The 26,267-nt window shown below is 37.5% G+C and overlaps 1 protein-coding gene across 6 annotated transcripts in view; it reads right to left on the bottom strand.

The window, feature by feature from the left end:
- The window catches only part of GIN1 (gypsy retrotransposon integrase 1), a 47,110-nt gene that overhangs the window by 14,068 nt on the left and 6,775 nt on the right, over window positions 1–26,267 (bottom strand). For 3 of the 6 annotated variants that reach the window (XM_072597309.1, XM_072597307.1, XM_072597310.1), the window contains exons 2-3: window positions 16,602–16,747; window positions 14,108–14,301 (exon numbers count right to left, since the gene is read on the bottom strand). In XM_072597309.1, the coding sequence (XP_072453410.1) occupies window positions 14,108–14,301; window positions 16,602–16,740 (333 nt within the window). In that variant the 5' untranslated portion in view covers window positions 16,741–16,747. Of the gene's footprint in view, window positions 1–14,107; window positions 14,302–16,601; window positions 16,748–24,294; window positions 24,384–26,267 lie in introns of those variants that run through there. The other 3 variants (XM_072597312.1, XM_072597311.1, XM_072597308.1) reach the window with 2 other exon arrangements.

The following is a 26,267-nucleotide window of genomic DNA, read 5'->3' as shown; positions in this document are numbered from 1 at the left end:
GAGTAGGAACTTTGATGCATGAGCACAAGAGCCCATAGAAACCTGAAAAGGTAAATTATCTGAGGAACTGGAAGGATCTGTATGATTTGAAAAGGAGAAGAAACAAGTGTCCCTTCAGAACCTTATTGTCTTGAAAGGGTATTAAGAGAGAGAGAGATTTTTTAAAAAGAAAAGAAAGAAGAATTGAAAATTTCCAGGGGTGAAATGGTTCTGTTGTGAAGGCTTAAAGAGTGAAAAAACAAGAGGGAAAAAGAATCACTAGTATAGGAAAAAGAAAAGATTGGAATATGCTATTTTTATAACTGGTATTTGCAAGAAAAAAATATGCAATATGGAAGGAGATGAAGGGAACGGGAATGAGAATTTGGTGTAGAAACAGATCAAAATAATAATACAACAAAACAAAAGGGTAAGGGGAGGGGGACAAGAGGAAGAATGGTCATAAGCAGAACAAAATTCCTGATCCTGAGGAAGAAATAAAAGTAGGAGGAAAAAAGAAAACTAGAATCTAAGGGGGTGCCTTAGGCAACTGGGGAATGGCTAAACACATTGTAGTACATAAATGTGCCATTTTTCAATCCTGTTGGACTCTTCATGACCCTGTTGAGGTCAGGGACCCATAATGTTGAGGTTAGGGGTGCTCAGGACCCCGAAATACTGACATACTGAGTCCTGCCAAATGAATTCAACTCAAGCCTTCTTCTTTCAGCCAAAGTAAAACAAAGTTTATTAAAGATTCGCCAGAAAGGTTGACTCTTAAGAAGCCTAACCATTTGTGATGCTTTGTGTAGCTGACTCGGCTTCAAGGATACAGAGAGTTTAATAAAGTTCATTCACAAAAGATAGCATTAAGTTAGCTCAGTGGGGGCTTCATCTCTGGAAAATAGGGCAACTCAAGAAAACAAACTCCTTAATAACTGGGAGAGGTACTCAAGGAAAAGGGGGTATTCGTAAGTGACACCTTTCTCCCCTCCACAAAAAAGGCCATTGTAACATTTAAAAAATTATACACAGAAGTTAGCTACAAAGGAAGCACAAGGAGAACAGTTTTGAAAGTGATAGGGAGATTTTATTATATGATATGTTTAAAGAAGCAAGCAGTGTTAGAGTTGAGATGGGGTAGAAGGAAACAACTTGGCCAAGCTCTATCCCACAACTATACCACAAAGATCTAAAAACATAATGGACAAAGTCTCCAGACCTGGCAATCACAATGAGTAATTTCTGCAGTCCAATTCAGCACAGTGAGGCAGAGAGAGAATTGGATAAGATCTACCTAGGAATGTGCTTAGTAGCTGAATGAGGGCCTAACTGTGGCGGGCACCAGGGCAAAAAGAGATCCCAGATCGGGCACAGGGGCTTAATTTGTGCAGGGAACAGGAATAGCAGCTCACGGCCTATGGCCGAGTCTGCACATACCCACGGTGTACTGGGCAGGGGAGGTGAAGCTAGGAATGGAAGGCCAGGGAAAGTAGCTTTCATAGGTCATAGGCCAGGTACTAAGCAACAAACATACACTGCGTAGCAACCATGGATCTTTGATTCTGGGAGGCAAAGCAGGTTCTTAGATCCAGGCTTCATTCCCGTCCAATGAGAAACCTGCAGTTCTTTCACTTGGACGCTGCAGAACACTGTCAGCAACTGACAGTGGCTAAGTTCAGCAGCAGCTCCACAGTTATTCTGCCCAGACTAAGCTCCATCTCAGGAACTTGACGGACTCAGACTTTGTATTGGATCAGACCACTCTGGCAGCAATGAAAGCATTAAGGTCCCCAGCCTGAACTGTCCCTGTGATCCTAGAAAACAACCTAACGCTGGCTATCCTGAGAAAGCAGCAGCAGGACACAAAAAGGACACAAAATAGGGCCAAGGGTAGCTTAGCAAGCCCCTCTAGAAGCGTGCAGAGCCTGGCCCTAACACAAATACAGTAAGGCTTGGAGAACGCACAAACAAAGAACATTTCACCATAAAGAGTCATTATGGTGACAGGGATGTTCAAGATGCAAACTCAGATGAACAGAGTGACTCAAAAACATCTACAAGCAAATATATGTTAAAGAAAAACACCACTTGGGCAAAAGTTCAGCCAGAATTAATGGAAGACATGAAACAAAAGTTGTTTTTAATGACATAAAAATTAATTTATAAATTAAATGAAAGCAATAGAGGAACTGGAAAAGAAATGAGCTTACCAGGGGAAAACCTGGGAAAGAAATGAGAGCTATGGAACAAAGAATTGGAAAGAGAATTAATATTTTGGTACAAGAGGTACAAAACCTTATCCAAGCAATAGATTCTTGGAAAATTAGAAACTCAATGAGACAATAATAAACATTAAAGTTAAAAGACTGAAAAAGATAGAAGCATAAGGTATCTCATATAAAAAATAACTGACCTAGATAACAGGTCAGACTGTCTGAAAGCCATGAACCACAAAAACAAACAAAAAAGCCTAGATATCCTATTTCAAGAATTCATAAAAGAAAACTGCCCACATCTCTTAGAAACAGAGGATAAAGTGAAAACAGAAAGAATCCACCAGTTACTTCTTGAAAGAAATGTCCACGTATCTTACAGCAAAGATCTAGAACTTTCAGGTAAATAGATTGTATATATGTGTGTATATGTGTTTGTGTATGTATATACACATGCACGCATAGATATTCACAATAGATATACATACATATGTATAGACACAGACAGAGAGAAAGAGACACAGAGAGCACAGCAGTGGCAGTAGGGGAAAAAAGCATTCCAAGCATTCACGGAGAAGCCATAGCCTGGATCACAAAAAAATCAGGAGCCACCACTATAAAGAAATGATGAGTATAGAATACAATATTTCACAAAAACAAATAAAAAAAGGCTTATGACTGACTCACCCAGAAAAACTGAGTATAATTTTACAAGGGAATACATGAACCTTTAGTTAAATAGAAAGTTTCTCAGTATCCATGATGAAAAGACCAGAACTATGTAGAAACTGAAATACAAACCCAAGAGTCAGGTGAAGCACAAAAAAGCTTCATATCAATGAGGAATCATAAGACACTGAGCAAGGACGAGCTGTTTACATTCTAATATGGTAAGAAGATACAGGTATTCTCTGGGAACCCTATGATTATCAGAGGTCATCAGAAATCTTATTTTAAAAAGGATCTATGAGTGGTTTGTTTTTATGATTTTAAAATAAGAAAGGAAAAGGAAGAGAAAAAGAATACACTGGTGTGGGGAGAAAGGGAAGAAAGGTGGGGGAAATTCTCTTATAATTTGGTGTGCAAGTAGATGACTATACCAACAGAAGAAAGAAGGGTTGGAGGAAGTGGGTAACACTTGAACTTCACTTTCACATGAACTGATCAATAACAGATGTATTTACAAAGAGCTTTAGGTTTGCAAAGCACTTTACATGTATTATCTCATTTGATCCTCACCACAACCCTGTGATCCAGGGTTGTGCTGTTACCATCCCCATGTTACAGATGAGAAAACTATCCAGGATCACATGGCTAGTCAGTATGTAGGGGAAGACTGACACTCAGGACTTAGGACTCTACGACCAGCACTCCATTCGCTGTGCTACCTTCCTACCCACCAAGGGAGCCAATAACTCTCATGGAGGGCAAATTGCCAAAAGGGGTTAAAAAAGGAAAGAAAGAAAAAAGGAAAAGAATTTGTTGCTGAGATGTACACAAAGGACAGGAAAGAGAGACAGGTTAGCAGAAACAGACTGTATCCAGAGGTGTTGGGCACACTCATTTATCACTTTCATCTCCCTTACAAAGAAGGGCTGGGAAAATCAACAAAATAGCCACGTTTCCAGAGGAATGTGTATGTCTCTGTGTGTGTATGTCTGTATGCAATATTCAAGAAGACAAAAAAAATATAGGTTTACAAACTGAAATGACTCACTAAAAAACTGAATATAATGCTACAGGGGGATAGACAAAAATAATCATGCTTTAAGAATTCATAAAAGAAAACACTATCTCTTAGAAACAGAAGGGGAAGTGAAAAATAGAAAGAACTCGAGGAGGAAATGCACATATAGACAAATATGTCTCTCTGTGTGTGCCTATACACACATTTGTCTATATGTGCACATATACACACATATATACATGCAAGCACGTATATTGCCATGTATGTCAACACAATACATTTGTATCAACATACGAAGAGTCTGCACATTGCCTCTGAAAACTCAGGTTATACCTCTGCAGATCTATGTGTTTGTAAGGAGGGCATGTATCCAACACCTTGGTGCATGTGAGGGCCATATATGTGGACATGTTTGTCCTACAGGTTGGGAGGTTAGGATTTTGTAAAAACTGGGGTTGTGTGTAAAGAGTGCATGCTCAGGATGCCTCAACAGGTTAAATACGAGCATGACTGCACACATGAGGAGGATGGTGGTATACTACTTGGTTATACTGCATTGTGTGGACATAGTTTCAAATTGTTCTCCAGAATGGTAGGATCAGTTCACCACTCCACCAACAGTACATTCATGTCCCAATTTTTCCACATCCCCTCCAGCATTTGTCATTTTTCTTTTCTGTCATATTAGCCAATCTGATAGGTGTAACGTAGTAGTACCCTACTAAGTTGTTTTAATTTGCATATCTCTAATCAAGTGCCTTAGAGCACTTTTTCTTATTTCTCCAGATCTCTTCTGTCCAACTGCTCATTCATATCCTTTGACAATGACAAAAAAAAAAAATGAAGTCATAAAAATAGACAATGAGGAAACAAAACTTTTACTCCACAGATGACTTGATGGTATATTTAGAGAATCCTAAAAACTTAGTTGAGACAATGAACAACTTTAGCAAAGTTGCAGAATATAAAATAAAGCCACATAAATCATCAGCATTTCCATTGGCTACTAACAAAACCCAGCAAGAAGATCTAGAAAGAGAAATTCCATTGAAAATAATTGCAGACAATATAAGATACTTGGGAATCATGGGGATTGCTCATAGAAGTTTATTGCTCATGAGAAGGCCAAGTAAAAATAATAAAATGATAATTCTACCTACATTAATCTACTTACTCAATGCCATGCCTATGGAACTAGCAAATAATTATATTAAGGAGTTAGATAAAATAACAAAATTCTCCTGGAAAAACAAAAGGTCAAGAATATCAGGGGAAAAAAAAGTAAAAGAAAGTGGTTTAGCTGTACAAGAACTCAAACTATATTACTAATCTGTAATCATCAAAAGAATCCAGTACTGGCTAAGCAGGTGGATAGTTGGAACAAATTAGATATACAAAACAGCAGTAAATGACCATAGAGACCTAGTGTCTGATACACCCAAAGTTCTAGGCTTCTGAGACAAGAACGCAGGACTTGACAAAAATATCTGAGAAAACAGGAAAACAGATGGATAGACCAACATCACACACTGCATACCAAGATAGGATTAAAATGCGTACATGATTGAGGTACAAAGGGTGATACCATAAGTAAATTAGAGGAATGTGGAAAATTTTACCTGTCAGATCTATGAATAAGGGAAGAACTCATGACCTAACAAGTGTTAGAGAACATTACAGGATACAAAATATATCATTTTCACTACATGAAATTAAAAAGCTTCTCCACAAGCAAAAACAATATAGCCAAGATTACAAGGAAAGCAGGAAACAGAAAAAAAATTACTGCATGTTTCTCTCATAAAGACCTTACATCTCAAATATATAGGGAAGTGAGCCAATATAAAAAAAGAGCCATTCCCCAGTTGATAAATGGTCAAAGGATATGAAAAAAGCAATTTCAGAAGAAGATTAATAATCATATGAATAAAATGCTCTAAATCACTATTGAGTAGAGAAATATAAATTTGAGTACCACCTTATACCTATCAGATTGGCTAATATAACAGAAAAAGAAAGTGAAAAGTGTTGGAAAATGACAAAAATTGGGATATCAACACACGTCTAATAGAGTTGTGAACTGATCTAACAATTCTGGAGAACAAGGGGCTATAAAACTGTGCAGAATACCACTACTAGTAGTGTACCACCCAGAGATCAAAGGAAAGGGAAAAGAACATATTTGCATAAAAATATTTATGACAGTTCTTTTTTGTGTGGCAAAGAATTAAAAATCAAATGGATGCCCATCAATTGGGGAATAGCTGAACAAGTTGTGGTGTACTATAAAAAATGACAAACAGTGGTGGAGCCAAGATGGTGGAGTAGAAAGATGCACATACTCTAGGTCTTCCCTCCAGCCCATAAAATACCTGTAAAGAATGACTCTAAACAAATTTTAGAGCAGCAGAAGCCACAGAACGACACAGTGGAGATTTCCCACCCAGGGTGACCTAGAAGGCCAATGGGAAAAGTCTGTTGCACCAGATGTGGTGCGCAGCACAGCCCACCCTGGGCTGTGCAGTGCTGGGAGTTCCAGAGTTCCCAGGTCAAGAAGAAAATATTGCAAGCAGCTAGAAGGAAACAATTTGAGTATTGTGGAAATACAATCAGGGTAACACAAGATCTAGTAGCTTCTACATTAATGGATCGAAGGGCATGGAATATGATATTCCAGAAGTCAAAGGAACTAGGACTAAAACCAAGAATCACCTACCCAGCAAAACTGAGTATAATACTTCAAGGGAAAAAAATGGTCATTCAATGAAATAGAGGACTTCCAAGCATTCTTGATGGAAAGACTAGAGCAGAAAAGAAAATCTGACTTTCAAACACAAGAATCAAGAGAAGCATAAAAGGTAAACAGGAAAGAGAAATCATAAGGGACTTACTAAAGCTGAACTCTTTATATTCCTAAATGGAAAGATCATATTTGTAACTCTTGAAACTTTTCTCAGTATCTGGGGAGTTGGAGGGATTACACACACAAACACACACACACACACACACACACACACACACACAGCATAGGGTGAGTTGAATAGGAAGGGATCATATCTAAAAAATAAAATTAAGGGGTGAGAGAGGAACATAATGGGAGAAGAAAGAGAGAAATGGAATGGGGCAAATTATTTCTCATAAAAGAGGCAAGAAAAAGTTTTTCCAATGGAGGAAAAAAGGGAGGAGGTGAGAGGGAAAAAGTGAAGCTTATTCTCATCACATTTGGCTCAAGGAAGGAATAACATGCATACTCACTTTGGTATGAAAACCTATCTTACACTACAGGAAAGTAGGGGAGAAGGGGATAAGCAGGGTGGGAGGGATGATGAAAAGGAGGGAGCAATTAGAAGTAAACACTCTTGGGGAGGGACAAGGTCAAAAGAGAGAATAGAAGAAATGGGGGGCAGGATAGGATGGAGGGAAATACAGTTAGTCTTTCACAACATGACTATTATGGAAGTCTTTTGTAAAACTATACATATATAGCCTATATTGAACTTCTTGCCATCTCAATGGGAATAGGTGGGGAGGGAGAAAGGAAAAGAAGTTGGAATTCAGTTTTAGGAACAAACGTTGAGAATTGTTTCTGCGTACAACTGGGAAATAAGAAATACAGGTAACAGTGTATAAAAATTTATCTTGCCCTACAGGACAAGAGAGAAGATGGGGATAAGGGAAGGGAGGGGTGTTAGAAGGGAGGGCACATTGGTGGAAGGGGCAATCAGAGTGCAAGCCATTTTGGGATGGGGGGAGGGGAGAGAGGGGAAAAAAATTTGGAACCCACGAAAATTTTGTGGAAATGAATGTTGAAAACTTCAAAAAAAAAGTAACAGAAAAAAAAGAAAAAATGACAAATAGGAAAATTTCAGAAAAACCTGGGAAGACTTATATGGACTGATGCAAAGTGAAGTGTGCAGAAACAGAAGAACATTCTATATAGTAACTACAATATTTAATGATCCACAAACGTGAAAGACTTAGCTACTCCAGTCAAGACAATGATCCAAGATAATTCCAAAGAACACATTATGAAAAATGTTACCCATTTATTGAGAGAGAACTGATGAACTCCGAATTTAGATCAAAGCATATTTTTTTACTTTATTTTTCTTGGATATTTTGTCTGTTTTCTTTTGCAATATGTCTAATATGGAAATATACTTTATATGACTTTACATGTATAATAAAATTCTTGCCTTCTCGAGGAGGGGCATAAAGTAAGAGGGAGGAGAAAATTTGGAACTCAAAATCTATAAAAATGAATGTTAAAAATTTGGAAATATTTAATACTTAATAAGCTATATTAAAATTCTGTTTTACTACTTATAACCCCAAATACTTTCCCTAATTAAAATATACTATATCCAAATTCTTTATAAACCGAGCTTATTATGCTTCTAAATACTCAACTATCATTTTTATCTTGAAAGAAGACTTTTTAAGCAATTAACTTCTCTTGCATTAAAGATTACAGGATATCTGGCTTCCTTCTCATCATCATCACATTACTCTCACAGGCATTCCAAAAGAACTATTCCAAAAATGTTTTGAGAAATGGAAAATCATTGATATAAGTATACAGTAAACACAAGTTATGTAAGATATATTAAAAGTCAGCTGTCTCAGCTATTCTTGGTAATACCATAATGATAATGGTCACCAAGTTACAGTCAAGCATTTTGGATCATGAGAAAGGCAGGAGGCAGGACAGGCACCGGCAGGTTCCAAGAACAACCATTCAATCATTAAGTATTTATTAGGGGCAGACCATTTGTCAAACACTGTAGTAAGTGTTGGGTATAAAAAAGAGGCAAAAAACAGTCAAGATCCTCCTCATCTAATGGGGGAGACAATAAACAAATAAATGCAAACTATTTACAGGATAAATAGGGAATAACTAACAGAGAAACAGCAGTATAATTAAGAGGGGTTGGAAAAGGCTTTCTGTAGTAGATGTGCTTTTAGTTGGGACTCAAAGGAAGCCAGTGAAGGGACGAGGCCAAGACATGGAGGGAGAACATTCCAGGCATAAGGCAACCAGAGAAAATGTCCTGAGCTGAGAGACAGTGTGCTGTTCATGGAACAGTCTGGAGGCCAGTGTTACTGGTTCAAGGAGTATACCATGGGAGACTAATGTGTAAGAATGGAAAAGCCTTCCTCTACTCAACTATTTAGGAAGGAGGCTTTCACCTACTTGGTTACTTGGAAAAATAAGGGGCAATAATGTGAGCAACAAGTATTTTCACTGGTGTTCTGGTCTCAACATGTTGTCTACAGCTTAGAACATACAAAGCTGCTTCCATCCCTCAAGGTAGCTTGGACAAGGCATAGACTCTAACAAAAAAATCTGACTATATACCTAACATGTGACCTGACTAGCTGAGATTTTAGTTGGGGTCAGCAGAGAAAAAGCTTAGAACCAAGAGACGGAGTGTCTAGTTCCTGGAATAGCCAGAAAGCTAGTGTCGCTGGATCAAACAGTACATCTCAGAGAGTAAGGTGTAGAACAATAGAAGGGGCCAGGTTATAAAGGGCTTTGAATGCCAGAGTATTCTGAATTTGCTCCTGGAAGCAATAGCAAGCCATTAGAGTTTACTGAGGAAAGGGGTGACATGGTTAGATCTGTACTTTAAGAAAATCCCTTTAGTGGCTGGATGATGGACTTTTCATTTTTGCTATGTATGTCCAGTGCCTTGCACCGTACCTGATAACATAGCAGGAGCTTCAAAAATGCTTGGTAATTCATTGCAATGCTTGCTGAATACATGCCACAAGCAAACAAAACAACAACCCTTCTACTGCAATGACAGTGACTAGGGGTGGCGAAAAGGAGCCAAGGACATGAAGAACCTAGTAGGTTTTAGTCAGTCTACAAACATGAAATGTGAAATCTTTGTCTAAAGACAAAGGAATTAAGACACTACTATACAAATGTAACCATGTCAATACTGGAGGAAACTAGAAGACAGAAACTGAAGATAAATGGAACGTGAGATCAGAAGTTTCCCATGGAGAAGCACAAAAACATTTGGAAGCAACAAGAAATATTGTTTCCTTGACTCTTTGGTCATCTTGCCTTCAAGTGTCCATGATGACCCTATGAACATAATTGTGGCTCATGTGCTAATGTTTAGGGCATAAGAGGAAGATGGAGAAATTCTATGAAGAAGCTGCCAATGTTCTCCAGATTGTGTGATCAAACGTTTGCCTTGATATTCCATGACTTCATTAGGAAGTCAGAGGAAGAAGGCAAAAAAATAGATGGAGACATTTTTGTGGTGGCAAAAGAAGGAGTAAGTTAACTTTATGTAGTGAAAAATAACTAGAACTGGAGTCAAGGACATGGCTTCAATCCTAGATATGCCACTTAGTATCTGGGTGATTGTGGGGGAGATCCTCCACCACCTTGTACCCCAATTTCTCCTCTTTAAAATGGCACAGTAAAATGGTACAGTGGAAAGTGTGCTGGATTTAGAATTAGAGGACGTGGGCTCAAAACCCACCTTTGCCACTTACTGGCTCTGTGACCTTGAGTAAATCACTGAAACTTCTCCAAACCCCTTTCTTCGTTTGCAAAGTAAGGAGGTTAGATTAGATGTTGTCTGAGATCCATTCTTGCTCCAAATCTATGATGCAATGAAAAAAATATAAAGAAAGTAGGTTCTCATCAGTTGAGTACAAATGCAATGTTATTGCATTGTAAGAAAATGCAATTATGAGGACTCCATAGAATATGAAGATTTGTCTGAATTAAGGCATAGCAAAGTCAGGAGAACAACATACCCAAAGAGAATAATGTAAATAAAATGGTATTAAAAAGTTGCTGAATTCTAATGAATTATAACATCAATTTGTCCCTGAGAAATGATGAACTATGGCTCCTTTCACTTGACAAAGAGACAGAGTATTCTAAATATGCACACACACACACACACACACACACATGCATGTATTGTCAGATGTGGCTGATATCAGGTCGTGGTGTAAAAACAAAAGGAATCAATAAGGCAAAAATGAATTATAAAATATGGTTCAGGATGAAAACCTTAAAGCATCTAAGGGCTTGTAGGTTATTCAGAGCATTTATAGCATTGATATTTTCTTCAAAAAGAAATCATAGACCTAGAGCTGTGGAACACAATGAATATGAGGAACACAAAACAACATCACAAAACAATGAAACTGTCTATATCTTAGCACCCAGGAAAGGGCTATTACTTGGAACAAAGAATATTTTCAAATGAGCTGTTACTGCATAATTATAACACTGACTGACTGGTTAATTGTTCTAGCCATGTCTGATTCTCCCCTTTGGGGTTTTCTTGGCAGAGATACTACAGTGGTCTGCCACCTCCTTCTGTGGCTCATTTTAAAGATGAATAACTGAGGCAAACAGGTTTAAGTGACTTGTCCAGGATCACAAAGATAATAAGTATCTGAGGCAGGAGTTGAACTCATGAAGATCAGTCTTCCTGATAAACAAGCCAGTGCTCTATCCACTGTGGTAAAGTTCAAAATCAATGCTAATTATAAAGATAATGGGAATACACTGTGTACAGTTAAAAGCAACTACAACTTGAATCATTTAAATAAACTATTGGGGAAAAAGGAGAAAGATAAAAGACATGAACTCAGATAATTACCATTATTAAAAGAGGTCCAATTGACATAAAATAATTGCCTCAATGAAGACACCAAATGAATTCAATCAAACAGCAGAAACTTCATTTCCTTGCTAGCTGGAAAAACAAAGCTGCTAAAGGCAACAGTGATTTAATGTACAGACCTGTTTACAAAGTATCATGGCAGCAGTCGGAGGTTATGGGAATTGATCACCTTTTAAAACAGGTAAAAGTAACAGAAAATTAAGCCTACATAAAATTGGTTTAGGACTTAATTAAACCAAATGATACCCAAAGTACTAACAGGCTGATTTAAGGACCATAAACAGACAACACAGAACAGATTTATAATCTATTATATATTTTATATATATAGTCATATACATAACATAAGTATATATCTAATCCTATATCAATGCTAGCCATTTAGTATTATCATGATTATCTCAATGTTGATTGACTCAACAAAACAAACTGAAACCTTATAGACTCTCCACCAAAAGGCATATCCACATATTGGAGAGATCATGGGATCATAGGGACCTCAGAGGCCATCTAGTGCATGGCCCTCATTTGATAGATAAAGAAATAGCTGGTCTTCAAGAAGTGAGGGACTAGTCCAGGATCATACAGCAATCAACACTGGAAGCAGGATTTGAATCCAGGTTCTTTGATTTCCCAAGAATATGCTAAAGTGAGACTACAAAAGATTACTTGATAGCTAAAACCGGAGTGTCAACCTTGTTGCATAATGCAGATTATCAATCACAAACAAGGCACAAAAGGCAAGATATATGTGCTTGTCAAAGAGATCCATCCCTGTTAGAGAATGAGTTGCTGAGTACCCCATGAGAAAGAAGGATTCTCTATGTATAATAAGTTTCACCAGATGCTCATGTTTAGGGCTGACCCCTACGCTCATTACTTCAAGTATCAGAAAACTGCAGGAAATTCTAAATGAGAGCCATAGCTTCTAAAAAAATAAACGAATAAATAAATGAATGAATAAAAGATGGGCATACTGTGAAAAACTAAATAGAGAAAAAAATATATTGCCCACTTTTTCAAATGTACATGAATGAAAAGTACGTTGAATATAGACCCTGATGATGGCTAATGAGCTAAGCCAAGTACTAAAAAGGAGGTGAAGAATGAATGGATTACGTCAAGGAAGGTGTACTGTGATGTTAAGCAACCCAAGTTGCTCCCAGACACAAAGACCCAACGAAAAACAACAACAAAAGATATCAATATTTTCCTGGTGGGTACAAATGACAAAGAACCACATTTCTATGAAGTAAAACTTCAGGGAGCCCAAAAGACAGTGATGTGTGCAAGGAACATGGCATATTAATGCGACGCTATGTAGTGATGATGATTTATGAATAACAAGTACCACAAAAGACATCAGCCTAGAAAAAAGGACAACAGGAAGAGGCAGGCAGAACAAAGAGCCAGAGGGAGGAATGGAAACACCAAGAGCTATGCTCATGGACTACTGAAGACCCAGAGGAAGGCCCCTGGCACATCGGGAGGATTCCTGATAGAGGGTGCATGGAAATCTTGGACAAGAGTTGCACAGGATGAGGAGTCAATAAGCCGTAATCTTTACTACCAGTGAGAAATGTTTAAAAATGCTTCATGATATTACTTTGCATATGATGACATAGCTTCCTAAATTTCCTTCTGAATTTCCAGTGTTATCTTTGTCTTTTACTGGGGAAAGATGGAATAGGAAGAAAAGTATCAATAGAGGAAAGTGCCAGCCCTCAATGCCAAGTTGGGACTCCAAGGTCCCAACTCAAACAGTAGTTCATTCATGAAAAGCTAGACCAAAATAGTATTTTCTTGGAATGTAATATTTTACAGCACAGACATTTTGTTCATTCAAATGTCATTCAAAATACTTCTGTGCATTCTAAATATACCCATTGTACACACTCCACCCCTCCCACTGATTTTTCTGGAGATTTCTGCAAAAGAAAGAAATATCACCTTTACATTACCCTTCCTATCTTTCCAGTCTTCTTATTCTTTACTGCCCTCCCCATGATCAATAACCAGGGAGACTGGACTTTGCATTGTTCTTCTACATGGTACTGTATCTCCTGACTCTGCCTTTTCATTAATTGTCCCTCATACCTGGAATTTTTTACCCTTCACTTCGACCTCCCATCTTTCCTGGCTTCCTTCAGGACTTAGCTCAAATCCCACCTTCTATAGAACCCTTTCCCAGTCACTATGTGTCGCTAGTGTCTTTACTCTGAGATTACCTTCCATTTATATATAACTTTTCTGTACAATTTTTTTTGCATGTTCTCTCCCCCATTAAAATGCCAGTTCCTTTCAAGGGTAAGAACTGTTTTTCCTTTTTTTTTGGTATCCCAAATGATAAGCACAATTCCTGGTACATATTAAGTGTTTACAATAGGTACTTGCTGACTGATTGAATTCTATCTAATTGGAAATGAAAACTATGATTTTGGCCAAATGTTCTTTAGTTCTTGAACTAAAGAAGATGAGCTTGCTGACCGTGTCATTATCCAACAATAGTGAATCGGGCCAGAAGCCCCCTATGAAGGAGTCTAACCCTATAAGCATACCCACTGTTTGACATCATTGGTCACGGACGTCCAATAGTAACCAGACTCCACCAGAGTGAGCGTTCTGGAGATGCCGTGATGAGCCCCCGTGCTACCTTCATGGCATTCTCTCAGGACTTTGTCCTTCTCCTCTTCTGAGATGATGACCAGACGATTTTGTTTCTTGTCCTTTCCAATATAGAACAGTTTTTTCTCTAGAAGAAATGATAAAAGATGGAATGTTATTTTTTTGAGATATATGTTCCCTTTATTCTACGACTTTAAGCTTAAAAATTCACCTACTCATTTAATTCCCAAATAGTTCTTACAAACCTTCCACCTTCAAAGAAGAAGAATATGTACAAAACTGTTTTCAAGATGGATCTAAAAGGTTCTTAATTGTTATATACGACCAAATGACTAAGAGGAACCTTTCATTTTGCAGTGGTTTAAACAGAATTATTGCTTTCATCAATCACAGATAAAGACTGAAAGCCTATAAAAATGGTTTCTATGCTACCTTGAGGCATATGATTTTTGGAACCATGAGAAATATAATCCTAAATTAAAAAAAATACTAAAGATTCTTTTAAAAAATATTCTTCAAATAAATTAAATTCCAGAATGACCAGTTAAGTCCAATTTCGATAAATAAATTCAGTCTCACAATAACTCTGGTAAGGTAACTCAAACCAAAGGAAGAGGTCAACAGTCAAGGCCAGGCTTAGAAAAATCAATCCTCTGTCTTCTGACTCCACATAGTTTCACTGGCCGTCTCCAAGCCTGAACTCTCTTCCTCTGCATCTCCTGACTAAGTTTCCTTTTCTACAAGGCATCTAGAAGGTACTGTGGACAGAGCACTGGACAGAGAGTTAGGAAGACCTGAATTCAAAACTGGCTTCAGATTTCCGTCTGCTTCAGTTTCCTCACTTGTAAAATGTGGATAATGACAGCACCTACCTTAAAAGACTGTTCTAAGGATAAAATGAGATATCTGTAAAGTATTTTGTAAACCTTAAATCACCACATGAATGCCACTGTTATTGTTCTGAAGCTTTCTCAGCCCTCTTTAATTTTAGTGCCTTCCCTCCAATATTATCTCCAACATTCTCTTTATATCTTCTTTATACATAGTTGTTTCCACGTCCTCTCCCTTATTAGGCTGTGAGCAGTTTGAGAGCAGGAATTCTCTTTTGTCTTTCTTTATAGTCCCAGCACTTAGCATAATACATTGGCACGTAATTGCTTAATAAATGCTTGCTGACTTATATTCTAAAATGTGCTCCCTCTCATCTCCCTCTTTCAAGAACACTTCACCAGAGTTGAAATTTGTGTAATCAACTTTACAGAAGTCATTCTGGGGGGAAAAATGTTATGTGAAGAAGAAAGAACCTTCTCTTGAGAATCTACTAGGAAAAATAAATGACTGTTCATTTTTAATCAATGGAATCACCAGTAGCGGGGGGTACATATACCTTGTCTATGTGCATGCAGTCCAAGTTACACTACCAGCCCTCACTATAAACTAAGCACAAAGTAGAACACGTACCGCACTCTTGTGCTTTCTCTTAGATATGGCCCGTACATGAATTGAAGGATTATTGGAAAGGATGGGCCCAGGGATAAAGGTTCTTAAACTTGCACACTATACTACAATGGACAGCACTGATTTTATCTGTCTGCATCTGAAGGAAACACACTAGAGAAACAAAGAACAAGCAGGTGATCTCTGTGCTGCTTTTTTGTTATTTCATCCCCTAGACTCAGAGATCTGTCCATTTCAATGATACACAGAACTTCCCACCCAGGGAATTCCCTCAACCAGTGAAATTGGAATCTGCTTTGCAATTTATAGGCTTAAAGAATTGTTTGGGAGCACTGAGAACGCTTGTGAATTGGAGAGCTTGTGACTTGGGTCATAGATTCCAGAAATGCTTGAGCCGGGACTTGTCCTCAGGTTTTCTTGACTCCAAAGACATCTGTTTAGCCTATCTCTACTTTCCTGTAGCAATTTTAGGGATATTCATTATCAGTATTTGACATGCACTGTATGTATGCATGTATGCATGTACAGCTGGGCAACAGGAAGAAAGATGCACTGGAACAATAAGGGATTCTTTAAATGAAATTTGTTTAATGGCAGTCATCTTAAGAGCAGCGTTGAAATTTTCTTTTTTGCTTGTAATTAAACGAAATTCACGTGAGAGGAGTCAACATTAGTGGACCCAAACTAACTTCTCTAAGTACTTATTGAATGAATATAGAAATGTCAACATCAATTTACTGAATAGATTTCAGTGGGGTGTCAAAGTCTCCTTGCAAGAGAATAAGGAGGTTGAAGGAAAAGGAATGAGGAATATATAGATATTACTTAAAAATATAGTCAAAAATGAAAACCTTTTATTTCTGGTAACAGAAAAAAAAAAATTAAGTGATGTTTAGCAGAAATTCTGAGTTTCTAAGGCTTTCCCAAAGGTAAAATCTTGGGAAGACAAATTTTAGATATCAACTTTACCTTTAAATTCAAATTTTTTTGCAGCTCTCCTTATTCCACTTCTCTCACTTGGCAATGTAGTTGGGTGATATTCACCTGTTCGCTTATAATACGCAATCTGCTTTAGATGAAGACCGCCATTTTTGCCACTACGGACCATTCTTAAACTGAGAGAAAAATATTTAAAGATATGGTTAGTTTGGTTATTATTGGATCTCCATTCCAGACTTGCCTCTGTCCCAAATTATGTCACTGATATAGGTTTGTAATTTTTATATGATCTTGAAAGGTCTTCTGAAAAGGGCTTTTATATTAACACTTTTAAAATTATTTCAATAAATTTATTCCAAGTAAAATACAAAGAAACTTTTTAAAGTAACAATCCAGAAAAGTATTTTGAGATAATCCATATGATAATTAGGTTATCTGACTGTTCCATACTTGAGGAACACAACTGTACGTGGGCCTTGATTTTTGTTAGGAAGTGACTCTCCCCACCCCCAATTTCTCCTGTATCATAAGTAATGTAAGAGGCATCATAGTATAAAAGAAAGAAAGCTTGGAGTCACAAGAGATCTAGTTTCAGTTCCAGGCTCTAACACTTGATTACCGAGGCCATTATACAGAAGTCATTGAACCTCTCTAGCCTTCAGTTTTCTTATCCGTAAAAATCGCTGTTGTTCTTTAGTCATTTTCAGTTGTGTCCAACTCTTCATGACACCATCTAGGCTTTTCCTGGCAAATGTACTGGTGCGGTTTGCCATTTTTTTTTCCAGCTCATTTTACAGTGAGGAAACTAAGGCAAACAGGATTAAGTGCCTTGTCCAGGGTCACTAGTAAGTGTCTGAGGTCAGATTTGAACTCAGGAAGGTGAATCTTCCTGACTCCGTGCCTGGCATGCTATCCACTGTACCACCTATTTGCTATAAAATACACGTATATGTATGTGTGTGTGTGTAGACACACTCAGAGCGTTTTCCAAACTTTAAAGGTCTAATACATGCCAGCTCACATTATTATTTTAAGGAATAAACAAGCTACTCTGGCAGAACGAAGAGTATCCCAAGTACTTAAACAAACAATTATACTTATCTTCCACTTTTGGAATACTAAAAGTAATTATGACGGCCTCTTCTGATCACTGAAAAATCCCTATCAAGAATGTGGGAAAGAGACTGAAGGGATTGTTAGATAGAAGCTGAGAAACGTGACACAGTGAACCACTGCTGGCAATGGCCCACAGGGTGAGGCATTTTAATTAACTTCCCTCCTCAGGAGACCTCAGTCCTACTAACATTTGACAAAAAGCCAACACTTCTCCAGACTCTCATATAATCTCTCTCTCTCTCTGCTCCTCTCTCTCTCTCTCTCTCTCTCTCTCTCTGTGTGTGTGTGTGTGTGTGTGTGTGTGTGTGCACGTGTGTGTTAACAATCCCTAATAAGGATCTAACCTAATTCTACAGCTGGCTTGAAATGACCCAAAGACATTATATAGTAAGATACATATAATTGAGAAAAATAGATGTTCTTATAAAATGATTTCAATCCTAGACATTACTTCTTAGGAGGATTCCAATCACCTCTAGAGGTGTTAGAAACTCATTTCAACTTTTCAGAACTAAATTAGTTTTAATTATTTTTAACTTGAAAGTCAGTTGGGGGAGGTGGCAGATGGTTTCATCTGAGGATGAAAATGATTCATAGAAATTGAGCAGAAAAGAAAGCAATTTAATTTTAGATCTCTGCCCCATTTTACAGATGAGGAAGTTGAGTCCCAGGAAGGTAAAGTACTAAATAAACTCAGGTCTCCTGATGTTTAATCTAATGCTTTGTTGGGATGCACCACCTTGCAAATAAGTGAAAGCCATACCAAAGCAAAACCCTATCATTTCTCCAAAACGTACCCCTTGTATGAACATCCCCTTTTCTGTTGAGTTATCAAAGCGCACAATTATCCTTAACTTATCCTTGACTCTTCATTCTCCCTCACCCTACATAACCAACCAGTTTCAAATTTTGTCATTTTTACTTACAAATTCTCTCACGTATATCTCTTTCTTTCTACACACATGACAACCACCCTAAATCAGGCAATTTTCACCTCTTATCTGGACCATTTACAGTATGCTCCTGACTCAAGTCTCTCCTCAAACCAAGCCATCCTCAGATGCAAAAGTGATTCTACTAAATCTAAAATATGACCAAATCACTCCTCCATTCAAAAAATTCCATTGACTCCCTATTGCTCTTGGAATAAAAAAAAATGGCCTTTTTTGGCTTTTAAAGCCCTTCACAATCCTACTCCTACCTAGAGACTCATCAGTTTATTCATATACATCTTAACCCATGATTACCTGAACTAAATGGAATATTCCAGAAGACCTGATAGAGAGAGTACAGTGCGACTATCACCACCCTAATACCAGAAGCTATGCCTGTTGCATTTTAATTTTATTTTTTTAAATTGCATTCTTTTTCAAATTCTATGTAAATAAAATTTTTAATATTCATTTTTAAAAAACTGAGTTCCAAATTTTTCCCTCCCTCCTTCTTCAAATGGTAAGCAATTTGATATCAGTTATATATGTGCGATTATGTAAACAAATTTCCATATTAGTCATGTTATGAAAGAATAAACAGATCAAAAGGAAGGCATACACACATACACACACACAGAAAGTGAAAACAGTATGTTTTAATCTGCATTCAGACTCCTCTGGAATTGTCTTAGGTCACTGTAAATTAGTCACAGTTGATCACAGCATAATGTGGCTGCTACTGCATACGGTATTTGCATCAGTTCGTTTAAGTCCTTCCAAGTCTCTCTGAAATCTGCCCACCCATCATTTCTTATAGCACAGTAGCATTCCGTTACACTCATCTGCCACAGCTCGTTCAGCCATCCTCTCAATTTCCAATTTTTTGCCACTACAAAAAGAGCTACAATAAACATATCTGTACACGTGTAATAATAATTTATATGGAAAGATGTTTGTCATTAATTAATAGGCCCATGTGAGCTGCTTAAATCACCTGGAAGCCTAAGTCACGTAGTAGGGGGAGCTTGCTGAAGAGGTAGAACAGGAAGGGTGGAGCAGAACTAGGAGGAAGTGAGTGAATGGTGTCAGGTCAAAGAGGATAGCATGCAGGCCAACTGACATAGGCTAACAGACACAGCGTGACAGTTGGTAGTGAGAAGGCCCTGGCTGAGGGAGGGGAGGTTTGAGAATGGCTTTGCCCCCTGCTGTGATGATTTGGCTTTCTGGTGTTTAAATAAATGTTTTTCTTCTGCCTTCTATATGGAGTCTTTTATGCTATGAGAACTATGCTGGCATATTCAGTCACCATTGGTGCTGTGACTATTGCCTTGGTGATACAACATGTAAGTCCTTTCATCTTTTTTTATGATCTCTTTGGGGCAGACCTAGCAGTGGGAATGCTGGATCAAAGGGTATGCAGTTTTACTGCCCTTTGGCATAGTTCCAAAGTGCCCTCCAGAATGGTTGGATTAGTTTATTATGACTATAGGTAGCTTGGATTTCTTCAGCTGAAAACTGTCTGACCATTTATCCATTGGGGAATGACTTGTATTTGTATAAATCTGATTCAGTTCTCCACATATTGGAGAAACGAAGCATTTATCAGACACATGCTATAAAAACAATTTTCCCCAGCTTTGTTTTCCTTCTATTCTTGGTGGCATTGGTTTTGTTTGTATAAAAACTCTTTTAATATAATCAAGATGATCCATTTTCTATCTCATAGTGCTCTCTCTCTCTCTTTTGCTCAAAAACACTTCCCTTCTCCATAGATCTGACAAACTCTTCCCTGTTTTCCTAATTTGCTTATACTATCATCCTTTATATCTAAATCATGTACCCATCTTGACCTTACATTACAGTGTAAAGTACTGGTCTACACCTAGTTTCTACCATACTGTTTTTTAGTGTTCCCTGCCTTTTTTGTCAAGTAAAGAGTTCTTGTTCCAGAAGTTAGGTTCTTTGGGTTTACCAAACACTACATGACCATGGTCATTTTCTATTGTATAGTGTGTAACTAACCCTATTTCTTAGTTTTGCTGATTGCCACTTTATAACATTGTCTAAAATCTGATAACAGTAGGCCACCTTAATTCCCTTAATATTCTTGACTTTCTATTCTTCTGGATAATTTTATTATTTTTTTAGCTTTACAAAAGATTTTTGGTTGGTATGGTGCTGAATAAGTAAATAAATTTAGGTAGAACTGTCATTTTTATTATATTGGCTCAGTCTACCCATAAGCAATTGATATTTTCCCAAATGTTTAGATATGAGTTTATTTTTGTGAAAAGTGTTTTGTAATTGTGCTCCTGCATTTGAATTGGCAGGCAGATTGCCAAGTATTCTATATTGCCTAGTTATTTTAAATGTAACATCTCTTTCTATCTCTCGCTGCTGGGCTTTGCTGGTAATGCACAGAAATGCTGATGATTTATGTGGAGTTCATTTTACATCATGGAACTTTGCTAAAGTTGCTCATTATTTCAACAAGTTTTTCCAACCAGGTGATTCCCTAAAAATCCCACAACATCACCTGCAAAGACTGAGCTGTTTCCTCATTGCCTATTTTTATCCCTTCAGTTTTTCTTCTCTCATTGCTGTAGCTGCCATTCCAAGTACAACACTGATGTCTGCCACTCCCCATACTCCTGGGAAGGTTTTTAGCTTGTTCCCATCACAGACGTTTGCTGAATGTTTCAGTCACTACTCATCATTTTGAGAGAACTTCCATTCATCACTATGCTCTTTGGGAGCCGAGTCTTCTCTGAGGCTTTCTCTGCATCTGTCGGGATAACTGTGACTTCTCCTGGCTTTGCTATTGATAAGATTGATGTATGCCACTGCTCTTCCTAACATTGAAGTGGCTTTGAATTCCTGGTATAAACTCCAGCTGGTCACAGTGTATGATTCTGGTGATACAGTGCTGTAATTTCCTTGGCAGGATTTAAATTTTTTGCATTCATATTATTTAGGGAGATTGATCTATAGTTTTCTGTTCGGGGTACCTCCTGGTTTAGGTATCAGCAGCATACCTGTGTCATAAAAGGAACTGGTAGGATTCCTTATTCACCTATTTTCCCAAATAGCTTACATTTATAGGAATCAATTGTTCTTTATAATGTTTGGTAGAATTCACTTGGGAATCATCTGGCTCTGGGCATTCTTTTCTTAGGGAGTTCATTGATGGCTTGTTCAATTTCTTTTTTCTAAAATGGGGTTATTTAAATAGTTTTTTCACTTCTGTTAATCTGAGCTATTTACAAAATATTTTGTAAATATTCACTGTCAGATTTATTGGCATATGATTGGGCAAAACAGTTCCTGGTTATTGCTTTAATTTCCTTTTTATTGGTGGTAGATTCCCTTCATTTTGACACTAGTTAATTTGATTTTCTTCTTTCTTTTCTTAAATCAAATTAATCAATGGCTTATCAATTTTGGTTCCCCCCTCCCATTCCCACAAGCCAGCTTAGTTTTATTAGCTCAATGGTTCTATTATGTTCAATTTTATTAATCTCTCTTTTGATTTTCAGAATTTTCAATCTGGGGATTTTTAATTTGTTCTTTTTCTAGCTGTTTTTATTTGCATGCCCACTTCTGTTTTATTGATGTAAGCACTTAGAGATACACATTTTCCCTCAATTACTGCTTCACCTGCATCCCACAAATTTTAGTAAATCATCTCATTTTTGTCATTCTCTTTGATGAAATTATTGCTGCTTTCTATGATTTTGTGTTTGACTCACTCATTCATTAGGATTAGATTTAGTTTCCAAGAAATTTTTAATCTGTCTTTTCGTGGCACTTTATTAAATGTAATTTTTATTGTGTCATGATCTGAAAAGGATGCGTTAATATTTGTCTTTCTACATTTGATTATGAGATGTTTATGCTCTAATACATGGTCAGTTTTTTGTGTAGGTGCCATTACTGCTGAGAAAAATGTATATTCCTTTCTGTTCCCATTCAGTTTCCTTCAGACATCTATCATTTTTGACTTTACTAAAATTCTATTCCCTTCTTTAACTTCTTTCTTATTTTGTGGTTAGATTTATCTAGTTCTGAGAGGGGACAGTGAGGTCCCTATTAATATAGTTTTGCTGTCTATTTCTTCTTATAACTCACTTAGCTTGGGGATACCCATCAATTGGGGAATGGCTGAATAAATTATGGTATATAAATGTAATGGAATACCATTGTGCTATAAGAAATGATGAATAAGAAGACTACAGAGAGGCCTGGAAAGACTTATATCAACTGATACTGAGCGAAAGGAGCAGAACCAGGAGAACTTTGTACACAGCAACAACCACAGTGTGCGCAGACTTTTTCTGGTAGACTTAGAACTTCACTGCAATGCAAGGACTTAAAAAAAACTCAATGGTCTTTTAAGGCAAGATGCCTTCCACATTCAGAGAAAGAACTATGGAATTCAATTGCAGATTGTAGCAGATCATTTTCTTTTGTATTACGTTTTGGTTTGTTATATGATTTCTCCCATTCATTTTAATTCTTCTATACAACATGACTGTGGTAAAAATGTATTTAACAGGAATTTATGAGTAGAACCTATATAAAATTGTATGCCGTCTCAGGAAGGGAGAGGGGAGGGGGAAATGGAGGCATAAGGAGGGAAAGAAAAAATCTAGGTTGTACGGTAGTGATTGTGAAACACTGAAAATAAATTAAAAAATAAATTTATTACAAAAATTTTGATGAGGGGTGATTTTAAAAAAAATTCACTTAGCTTCTTTAAAAATTTAGATGTTATACCACTTGGTGCATACATATTTAGTATTGATATTGCTTCACTGTCTATAGCATCTTTTTTTAAAAAGTCTCTTTTTTTTCTTGTCTCTTTTAATTACATCATTTTTTGCCTTTTTTTTTCTGGTCTGAGATCATAATAGGTACTCCAGCCTTTTTCTTTTTTTTTTTTTAATTTCAGCTAAAGCATAATCTGTTCTGCTCCTGCTTTTTACCTTTATTCTTTGTGTATCCCTCTGCTTCAGACATGTTTCTTGTAAATAATATATTGTAGGATTCTGGGTTTTCACTTTTAACTTTTTTTAACTTTGTTATCTGCTTCTGTTTTAAAGGTAAGTTCATCCTATTCACATTCACAATTACGATTACTGTATATTTCCCTTCATCCTATTTTCCCATTTATACTTCTCTCTTTTTCCCCTTCTACCCTATCCCTCCTCATCAATGTTTTGCTTTTCATCACCACCTACCTTGCCTCTGCTATCCCTTTTATTAGCCACCATCCCTTTTCTTGTCCCCCTCTCCTTATTCTTCCCTATAGGGTAAGATAGATTTCTATACCCAACTAAGTGTGTATGATATCCCCTCTCTGAGACAAATTCAATGAGAGTAAGGTTTAAGCAATGCTCAACGCTTTCCCTTTTTTAAATAGGTCTTTAATGCCTCTTCATGTAATATAATTTACCCCATTCTGCTTTGCCATTTTCTCTTCTCCAATGCAGTCCCCTTTCTCACCTCTTATCATCCCATCAAAGTCAACTTATACCCACATCCTCTGTCTACATATGTTCTTTCTAGCTTCTAACAGACATACAATTCTTGAGTTTACAAGTTATTATCCTCCTGTGTAAGGATGTAAACAGTTTAATTTTATTGAATAACATGTTTTTTTCTTTCCTGTTTACCTTTTTATGTTTCTCTTGAGTCTTGTATTTGAAAACTGATTTTTTGTCAGCTCTGGTCATTTCATCAGGAATGTTTGAAAGTCCAATGTTCACTTTTTCCCCTGAAAGAGTAAGCTCAGTTTTGCTGAGTGGTTCCTTTGCCTTAAACATCATTTTCTAAGCCCTCTGATCTTATAAAGCAGAAGCTGCTAAATCTTATGTAATCCTGACTGTGACTTCACAATATGTGCATTGTTTCTTTCCAGCTGCTAGCAGCTGGATCTAAGAGTTCTAGAATATGGCTATTATATTCCTGGGAGTTTTCATTTGGGGATCTCTTTCAAAAGACGATGGTAGATTTTTTTTTGATGACTATTTTACCCTCTGTTTCTATGATACCAGAGTAGTTTTCTTTCATGTTTTCTTAAAAGATACTATCCAGGCACTTTTTGATCATGGCTTTCTGGAATTCCAATAATTCTTAAATTATCTCTCCTGAAAATATTTTCCAGGTCAGTTTTTCTAATGAGATACTTTATGTTTTTGTCTATTTTTTCATTCTTTTGATTTTATTTGATTGATTCTTGATGTCTCAGAGTCATTTTTTTAAGGAATTATTTTCTTTAGTTAGGTATTTGTTTGTTTTTTTTTGAGATGAGCACTTTTATTTTTTCATTTCACAAATAAACTGGCTGAAACAGTTGTTTCCTGTGGGCTAATCAAACAGACCAAATCCCATATGTTCTTCAGACTCCTCTGATTCTTCTCAGGCTGAAGCAGTAGCAGCAAGGGCAGCAGCAGCCACAGTAAATGCCCAAGGGTTGGCCAGGAAGGCCTTCACCAAGTGGGAAGGTGTACTCAGACCCCACCTATGCCCACTGATGATCAAATGGGGTACTGATGGAACACTTGAGTAGCCAATCTGCAGACAGACTCTGGCAATGTTACAGACAACCTCTAAGAACCGAAGGTACAAAGTCTCCATGATGTCCAGCATTTCAGGGTTGCAGAAGCTGCCACTGTCAAACACCTGCTGAATGATCACCCCAAAGGAGGATGGGGAGATGTTCAGCATGTTCAATAAGGTGACCTCGCTGGCATCCACTCTGTCTCCAGTCTTAATCAGCTGCACATCATTCAAGATTTCAATGGTGCCCCTGGAGCCTAAAAGAAGGACGTTTTCTCAGGACCCAGACCAGTGTTCTGGGATGGCATGCTGACATCACATGGGGCGATGGCACTGGCTCAGGCAGCAGCTGGTACCTTATTTGCCAGAAGCATATCCCTAATCTCAGTTAGATCTTCCTTGGTGAAAGCAAAGTCCTCATCCACCTCGAATAGGAGGCAGCCTTTCTCCAGGGCAGGGTTGTTCTTCAGATGCCTGTGAATGGCTCTGCACATCAATACGACAGCCTTCCCCTAGAGGGACCTCCGGATCTGCTGCATCTGCTTGGAGCCCACATTGTTTGCTCCCACAACGAAGCATTTTGGATGATCTGGAGGAAGGGACTGGATCTCCTACCATTTCCAGTCTTCACATGCTTTACTCCCCTTGCCATATTCAATACAATTGCTGTTCTGTGCATCTCCATCTTTCTTCTCTGAGCTTTTGCAATGGCTGTCCTCCATGCTTAAAGTTCTCCACCTCTTCACCTCTGCCTCTTAATTCCCCTGGGTTCCTTCAAGATTTAGCTTAAATTTCACCTTCTGCAAGAAGTCTTTTTAGGGATCTCCCAAATGTTAGTGTCTTCCTCTCTGAGATTACCTTCCATTTACTCTGTAAAATGAGCTGGGGATGCATCAAGGTCATCCACTGCAACCTGGAATATTGCTAATTGTCTTGACTTTGGTCTTGCCCCAGGACTTCAATGACTGGAACAGAGTGAGACTGATGATTTGTGTAACTGCCTCACTTAAGTCCAGTTTATATGTGGGTCAAGACATCCCCCCATGATGTCATTGTTCCTCTGAAAATGAAGGACAAAATAACAGTA

This window comes from Notamacropus eugenii, chromosome 3 (assembly GCF_028372415.1).
Source record: "Notamacropus eugenii isolate mMacEug1 chromosome 3, mMacEug1.pri_v2, whole genome shotgun sequence".
NCBI lineage: Eukaryota > Metazoa > Chordata > Mammalia > Diprotodontia > Macropodidae > Notamacropus > Notamacropus eugenii.
This window is presented reverse-complemented; position numbering and strand designations above follow the sequence as displayed.